The sequence below is a fragment of the Protomyctophum bolini genome (genome assembly GCF_963924005.1).
Source record: "Protomyctophum bolini genome assembly, chromosome: 1".
In the NCBI taxonomy this organism is placed as follows: domain Eukaryota; kingdom Metazoa; phylum Chordata; class Actinopteri; order Myctophiformes; family Myctophidae; genus Protomyctophum; species Protomyctophum bolini.
Genome location: NC_137862.1, coordinates 8,861,293 through 8,870,011, shown reverse-complemented (window position 1 = coordinate 8,870,011; position 8,719 = coordinate 8,861,293). Strand labels below are relative to the sequence as shown.

At 40.7% G+C, this 8,719-nt stretch overlaps 1 protein-coding gene across 1 annotated transcript in view; it reads left to right on the top strand.

Annotated features, from left to right (window-relative positions):
* Window positions 1-8,421, top strand: part of LOC308317286 (annexin A2-A-like) — a 10,528-nt gene extending 2,107 nt beyond the window's left edge. The window contains exons 2-13 of the mRNA XM_080766170.1: window positions 920-979; window positions 1,785-1,878; window positions 2,696-2,790; window positions 3,256-3,369; window positions 3,549-3,639; window positions 3,764-3,843; window positions 4,072-4,131; window positions 4,601-4,694; window positions 5,642-5,737; window positions 7,309-7,367; window positions 7,714-7,836; window positions 8,220-8,421. Of these exons, the coding sequence (XP_080622296.1) occupies window positions 929-979; window positions 1,785-1,878; window positions 2,696-2,790; window positions 3,256-3,369; window positions 3,549-3,639; window positions 3,764-3,843; window positions 4,072-4,131; window positions 4,601-4,694; window positions 5,642-5,737; window positions 7,309-7,367; window positions 7,714-7,836; window positions 8,220-8,279 (1,017 nt within the window). The 5' untranslated portion in view covers window positions 920-928 and the 3' untranslated portion in view covers window positions 8,280-8,421. The remainder of the gene's footprint in view (window positions 1-919; window positions 980-1,784; window positions 1,879-2,695; window positions 2,791-3,255; window positions 3,370-3,548; window positions 3,640-3,763; window positions 3,844-4,071; window positions 4,132-4,600; window positions 4,695-5,641; window positions 5,738-7,308; window positions 7,368-7,713; window positions 7,837-8,219) is intronic.
* Window positions 8,422-8,719: the final 298 nt, after the last annotated feature.

Below are 8,719 nucleotides of genomic sequence, written 5' to 3'. Positions count from 1 at the left end.
ACTTATTTGATCGTGTGTCACAATCAGTGATGGAGGGAGAGGGGCACACAGACAGACAGAGAACCACCCATCATAAAAGTCAGTGACTGTACGGCTTTATAATGTGTTATCTGCTGACAATAAAGCTGATATCATTGATAAACAAGCTGATGAGTTTCTGGTTCAGAGTCCAATGTCCATTGATAAAGTTATGACAGGAAGTCCCTATATGCATACACGACCTTCAGGATTAGAATTGTAGACCTGCTGTCCAAGTGTTTATATAATTTCACTTTCAATGTACAGTACATATTATTGATTATTTGATATCATACTGTTGGACTGATGATAGGTTCTTGGTTTATGTATGATCCTATAGGACCTAGATGACTATTTCTATGTTTATATATTGGTTATTGGATTACTTATACTATTTCTATACATTTGATGTATTACCTTGTGTTGTCATTCACGTACTCTGCATTAAGGGTTAGGGTCGGCTGTGTTGTTTACTGTAAATCTTACTGTAAATATGACAATACATCACTCTGGAATAACAGTGTCTGATAAAAGCTGACCCACCGTGACCTTTGACTTCTTCATTTATAATAAAATGCATACCGGTATAAACACAGCAGCCATATATGGGCCTTTTCCTTTACTTCCACCACAAGTGTAACCAATAATGATGCTAATGAAGGCTCTGTTCCATTCTGGTCAAACAGAGTCAGTGTTAATGAGACTAATGAAGGCTCTGTTCCATTCTGGTCAAACAGAGTCAGTGTTAATGAGACTAATGAAGGCTCTGTTCCATTCTGGTCAAACAGAGCCAGTGTTAATGATGCTAATGAAGGCTCTGTTCCATTCTGGTCAAACAAACCTCTCTCTCTCTCTCTCTCTCTCTCTCTCTCTCTCTCTCTCTCTCTCTCTCTCTTCACAGGAAGTAATCATGGCGCTGGTTTCAGAGTTCCTGGGACAACTGACCCTGAGCTATGGAGGAGTGAGTAGAAATACGACAGACAGACAGACAGACAGACAGACAGACAGACAGACAGACAGACAGACAGACAGACAGACAGACAGACAGACAGACAGACAGACAGACAGACAGACAGTTGGGATTCACCGATATGGAAATTCTCAGCTGATGTTTAAATTGACAATGTAGCCGATAGTGGATACTGATACCGATATTTTAATTTATATAGGTAGAGGCCTCGTATAAGCCCCTTGGGCTTTTTTGCCTCAGCCTAGCACCCTACCCTTCTCATATTTATATGTTCACTATGCTGTTTTTTTTATACTGTGCTGAATAAATAAATACAAATACAAAATACAAGATATACGTAATTTAGTTTATGTTATTTAATTTTTTTGTGCAACATGTGAAACGAATACGTCTTCAATACGAGAAATACATGTTCAGAATCTTTAGCCTGGCAGGCTGCAGATAACCAACACACCAACAGAGCCAACGCAACAATGCAAAAATGCATGCTTATCAACAAACAGATCAATATGCTTATCAACAAACAGATCAATATGCTTATCAACAAACAGATCAATATGCTTATCAACAAACAGATCAATATGCTTATCAACAAACAGATCAATAGCGGCTATACTGCCTTCGGTCAATGTCTGTTTTATTTGCCGATACCAATTGACCGATATCGGCCGATGCCTACCTGTATATGTGGCGCATCCCTATAATTAGAATGTATTATTTATTCATTTAACACATTTATTATTATTTATTTTAATAGTATTCATTACAACACATTGACACTGTATTTACATATCAGGAGGCGGAGCCTACATTTCCTACTGTAGTTCCAGCCCGTGACTTTGATGCCGCTAAAGATGCTGCTAGACTGGAGACCGCTATTAAGACCAAAGGTACGCACACACGCACGCACGCACCACTTAGACCACTTAGACCACTTAGACCCCACTATCGTTGGCAACAGCCTCCAGGCAACAGCCTCCAGGACAAACTGACTCACCTTCCTGTGTGTGCGCCTGTGTGTGTGTGTGTGTGCCCATTAAGGTAATCATTCTGATAAGGTTCTATTCCACTATAGTAAAAGTTAATGCACTTTGATTGTATTCAAAGTAGAGTTTTATACAGTACGTTTCCATTTAGGCCTTTTCAGACGGTGTGTGACTGACGCACCTCAGTAGTTTGTGCGAGAGGCGTGCGTTTACTAGTAGTCTTTAGTATGACCCTGGCGGGGATCGAACCCGACCTCCCAGTCTCAGGGCGGACACTCTATGACCACAAGGCCACTGTCTAGCCAGTTACACTATTCTATTAAGCAATCATTAAGCAATATTATATGATGTGTGCACGCACACACGCATGTGCGCGCACCCACACGCCCACGCACACGCACACACACACACACACACACACGCACACACACACACACACACACACACACACACGCACACACACACACACACACACACACACACACACACACACACACACACACACACACACACACACACACACACATTTAGAGGGAGATGTGTACTGAAGTTGTTGCTGAAGTTGCTGAAGTTGCTGAAGTTGTTGCACACACACATTTAGAGGGAGATGTGTACTGAAGTTGTTGCTCGTTCCAATAGATTGGAACCCATTATAATGTAATGTAGTTGCAGGTGTTTATAATGAGTTAATGAATTATAGGTGTTTCTTAATTAATTGCAGGTGTTGACGAACAGACCATCATCGACATCCTGACCTGGAGGAGTTACGATCAGAGGAGAGAGATTGCTTTCGAATATGAAAAGATGGCCAAGAAGGTAAAAAAAACTAAAACACACTGAGTGCATTATAAAGACAAAATAACTGATGGGAAATGACTCTCTTTGAGAGGGGATTATTATGTCTTATCGCTGCTTGCAGCTATATTTATTTTTATTATTATTATGGCCCAGCAATGAGTCACGTTTTTGAGGGCCTAAAAACATATACAGTACATATACAGTACAGTAGCCTAATCGATACTTTATCGGTCTCAAAAAGGGATGTGACTCAAAGAGTCTTATTAATTAGAGTCTCCAACGGTCACCAAATAAGGGCTGCAGGAATGCGTCACAACTAAAGAATTCAAGGCTTAAGTTCACAGAGTGTGTAATAAATTAATTTAAGGCTTCACGGGGTGTGTAATAAATGGATTCAAAGCTTCATGGGTTCAATCATACAATTGATCAAAAACAAATGGGTGAATGAACTACTCCTTTAATGTTTGCGTGTTTGACATGCAGGATCTGATGAGTGCCCTGAAGGGAGCGCTGTCTGGCTCCCTGGAGGCTGTGATGCTGGGACTGATGAAGAGCACGTCTCAGTACGATGCTTCTGAGCTGAAGGCTTCTATGAAGGTAACCTAACTGACCCTGCCCTGACCCCAAACTCTGAAGACATTGAAGAACAGTTTACATTCTAATCTACAACATATTGTCCAGAAAGCTAACCATTAACCCCAGTGTCTGATCGTCAGGGTTTGATGTTAACATGCCTGATCGTCAGGGTTAGGTTTTAACATGTGTCTGATCGTCAGGGTTTGGGAACAGATGAGGAAAGCCTCATCGAGATCGTCTGTTCCAGAAGCAATGCGGAGCTACAGGACATCAAGACAGTTTATAAAGATCGTAGGTTTCTAGTTTATTCATGTAATCTACCTGTAACTATTGTGTACATTTCATTATGTGTTTTTACAGTGTTTAATAAAGACTTACTGTAGATGTAAAGTCTTTATTATTATTTTTTTTACAGTGTTTAAGAAGGACTTAGAGAAGGACGTTGCTGGGGACACTTCAGGGAACTTCGCTAAACTCCTATTGGCTCTGGTACAGGTGAGCGCTAAACTCCTATTGGCTGTACTACAGCAGCTGTGTTCACATGAACATCCAACCATGGAAACCACAACATGGACATAGAAATGCATGACATAGAACCATGGAAACTGTGAGGCTTGACACTATAGTTCAATTCCTCATGTAATGCATTAATGTAAATAATTAATAAATGTGATTTTCATTATTCATTTAATTTATTCCATTCTCGGTGTGTTCACATCACAGACGAAGAGAGACGAGCCGTCCAACGTGGTCGACTACGAAAAGATCGATGAGGACGCCAAGGTGATTGATTGATTGATTGATTGATCGATTGATTGGTGATTGGTTGCATCTGTCTCTTGTCATGCTATAGTTTTGGCAAGTTTTGGTAAGAATGGGGGAAAAAGTAGTGGACCAAGTGTAAACCCCTTAGGGAGTAGGTAGGGGAATGTCTATTTTCTCATGGTATTGGAAATCGTAACTCGATGTTGCCTTATAGTCAGTCACATGCCAGCAATAATGTCTCCACTTATATGATAACATAAAAGTGTATAGGCTACTGTAGTATCTTAAATCTAAAAAGGCGTCAAGTGATGTAGAAGAAACTTTAGATGAACCTATTTGATCTCCTTCAGTTCAGTTTTCAGCTTCACCCAGATGATGTCTGTTCATGTGGTCGGACATGAGCCCATAAGGTGGGGGGGGGGTTGTCTAGGGGCCTTGAGGTTATTATTACATTTAATACCCTTATTATTATTATCATCATCATTAGGCTCTGTATGAGGCCGGGGTGAAGAGGAAAGGAACAGATGTCGGTGTCTGGATCTCCATCATGTCTGAACGCAGTGTTCCTCACCTACAGAAAGGTAAGGGTTAACTAGCGTTCCTCACCTACAGAAAGGTAAGGGTTAACTAGCAGAAAGGTAAGGGTTAACTAGCGTTCCTCACCTACAGAAAGGTAAGGGTTAACTAGCGTTCCTCACCTACAGAAAGGTAAGGGTTAACTAGCGTTCCTCACCTACAGAAAGGTAAGGGTTAACTAGCAGAAAGGTAAGGGTTAACTAGCGTTCCTCACCTACAGAAAGGTAAGGGTTAACTAGCGTTCCTCACCTACAGAAAGGTAAGGGTTAACTAGCGTTCCTCACCTACAGAAAGGTAAGGGTTAACTAGCGTTCCTCACCTACAGAAAGGTAAGGGTTAACTAGCGTTCCTCACCTACAGAAAGGTAAGGGTTAACTAGCGTTCCTCACCTACAGAAAGGTAAGGGTTAACTAGCGTTCTTCACCTACAGAAAGGTAAGGGTTAACTCTGAATAGTATGGATATATACAGTCACTGCGTAACATCGTCGGTAACCTCGAGGAGTTGGTGAATGGTAAGTGACATTGTCTGTTGTACAAGTACGTACGTACTGTAGAATCCCATGTGTGTCCCATCCCTGCGGTTATCGGTTGGTGCTGATAATATCAATAGGATATCATTAAATGCGCTTTGGGCGGATAGTGAAAGTGTACAAATGGTTTAGGCTTTACGGTGACAAAAAGGCTCATCCACACCTCTCTAGTTAGTAATATAATAACGGCAGTATGGTTTCCCTCAGTGTTATTTATAATGTCAATGGTATGGTTTCTCTGTACATTGATAACAGTGCAGGTATGGTTTCTCTCAGTGTTATTTATAATGTCAATGGTATGGTTTCTCTGTACATTAATAACATTGGTATGGTTTCTCTCTGTGTTAGGGTTAGTTATATAATGACAATGGTATATGGTTTCTCTTCACATTAATAACAGTGGTATGGTTTCTCTTCTCAGTGTTTGACAGGTATAAGAGCTACAGTCCATATGACATGAAGGAAAGCATCAAGATGGAAGTGAAAGGAGAATTGGAGAAATCCTTCCTCACACTGGGTAAAACTGTGTGTCTGTTGAACATGGCCAGACTGTTTCCTCCTGCAATGTTCAAATGCTTCCGTCATACAGTCTGGAGCAACGGAAGCTCTGATCATGAGTTAAATATAAAGCGAAAGTGAAGCCTCCTCCCCACTTCCGTTTCATCTTTACAGTCGCACAAATGTATCCGAATATAAATCAAAATAATCTAAGCATATATAGCTTAGCAGAAAAAATAAAATAAAAAATAAATAAATGTAGGTTGTGGAATAGTTGTCTGGCTACGTGAGACTAGTGGAACATATAAGCCCTGGCTGCTGAGTCTATGTTCACATTAACGTAGGCATGATTTTGGACTCTGGAAGACAACACAGGAAACAGGAAATGGTCGGAAGGAAACAGGAGGTGTCCAGGTTAAGGGACAGAAGCGACTCAGTGATTCTCATGCCAGTTGACGTGAGCTCCCCAGTCCCCACACCCCCCCCCCCCCCCCCCCCCTTCCCCCCCGCTCTCTTGCCGACATGATGGATAGATATTGTAATTTCGGAGCTTATTTGTGCATCTATATTGTATTAAAGGCTATACTATACCTGATAAATAATAAATAGATCTATATTGCCATTTTAATGCAATTACAGAGCTTATTTGTCATTGTGCATTCATAGTCTAATATTTGTTAATTAGTACATAGTGTGCAGATAAGAATCAAACATTTACAATGAAGAGTTTTTATTTGTCACACACAAATTGTTATATGCTTTCTGAAATGGTACTGTGAAGATAACACATTGTTATGATGCTTAAACTAAAACACATTATCATGCTTGTAAGAGTCTCCATTTGATGAAGCTGAACACAGTAGCCTACATTTAACATTTAATGTGCCCTGGGTGGGCACAGGGGTGGGGGCGCAGGGCAGCTGGCACGAGAATCACTGAGTCGCGCGACAGAATGCTGCGTCTGACTTTTCCCCCTGTGTCTTTGTTCTCTGGCTTTGGGCAGCTGGTGGGCAGTGCCAACTAAGTGGGCAGTGCCAACTAAGTGCCGGTTTCCCGGATGTGTACTAGTTTGTTTGACTAGTGCTAATTGCAGAAGTGAGGAGAGAGTTATATATATAAAATATGAATATTATCCATTTTATCCAGCAATATGAAAGCATTAGTGACACATATACATTATTATAGCCAGACAGTGGCCTTGTGGTTAAGAGTATGTCCGCCCTTAAACTCTCCAAAAGATGGGTCAGATGCGGACAGCAAATTTCACTGCGGTAACGTGTGTGACAAATAGTAGGACTTTGACTTTAATGACATTGACTTTGATACCCCTGCAGTGGAATGCTTTGAGAAGATGTCAGATGTCTCAGATGCCACTTTTTCTTTTTTTCTATGATGCAAGAAAGATGTATTTGGCGCTGCACTGTGGCGACATGGACTAGGGCTACGCTTGCATGCGGGCCCTTTGTCTTCCTCGGGAGACTAATAAAGTATATCTCTATCTCTATGTACTCTGTCTGTTAATGATATTAATAATGATATTAATGTAATTATCGTTATTAATTTAATTATTAAATGTGTTTACCCTTGCAGTGGAGTGCTTTGAGAACAGACAGCTGTACTTTGCCAACAGACTAAGTGAAGCTATGAAGGTAAGTTTATGAATAATTATCACAGAACATTTTTGGGGGGTATGTTGATGTTCTCATGTCTGTGAAAAATGAAAAATCACACCTGTGTGAAGTGAGGGGCGCTCTTATCATCGTACATTGTATCATTGTACATCATCTCATTCGGGTCAATCAGAACTTGCGTCCTCACCTTCGTCTTCAATGTTTGTGTTACGCAATGTTTGTGTTACACTCACAATCGTCCATTCATTGTCAATGGCATTTAATGTTTGTGTTAGGACAAAGGATGTGTTTGCACACATACAAAAGCTGTGTGCGTGCGTACGTACGTGCGTGCGCCTTAACGTGTCCGTATGGTGTTTTCCAGAGTAAAGGAGCCAAGGAGAAGGTGGTGACGAGAATCATGGTGTCTCGTTGTGAAGTGGACCTGATGAAGATTAGAACAGAGTTCAAGAAGCAGCATGGAAAGACCCTTTACCAGACCCTGTCTGTAAGTACCCTGCACTGTACCCTACAGTCTGTAAGTACCCTACATACACTATACCCTGCCTACAGCATGGAAAGACCCTTTACCGGACCCTGTCTTTAATATACTGCAACGCTCTATACCTAACCCAATATGCCCTGTCAAAAGAAATTAAGGGAACGCGTTGTATTATATAAGCTATATCTCCAAATCTGGTGGGACAAACTAAACAACCAATATGTCAATCTGAAGCTATGATTCATGCTTTCATATGACATCAAAAAAATAAAATAAAAATAAATCAATAACTATAATACATAATTACTGTGTGTCAAGTTTGGTCGCATATTGTATTGTCTACTAGTATTATAGTACATCATACTATAATATATTGTATTGTGTTTCAGGAACACACTAAGGGAGATTACCAGAAGGCCCTGCTAAGCCTGTGTGGAGGAGACGACTGAAAGAAAATTCACTTTCCCATGATGCCGCTGGGTTTGAGGAGGATGCTGGTGAAGGCCCAGTACCGCCAGCAGGGGGAGACATTTTCCCCTCCATGTTGTAGTTTTCATTAGTTTGTGGAAATAAAAGTGATTTTATCCTTGATTCAACATGGATGATTTGGCTCTGTACTTGGTCTTATAATTTGATTGGCGTGTGTGTGTGTGTGTGTGTGTGTGTGTGTGTGTGTGTGTGTGTGTGTGTGTGTGTGTGTGTGTGTGTGTGCATTTTATCTTGTGACTAAGTATTAACTGCATTGGATCTGATTTGAATACAGTTCTATTTTTCGGTCAGCAAGTGGATTCATGTATGTATGTAGCTATATAGGCCTAAAGACAATATTCTCGGCCAATAAAAAAAGACTATGAATGGTCATAGTGACAGTGAGTAGTGTAAAGTGTAT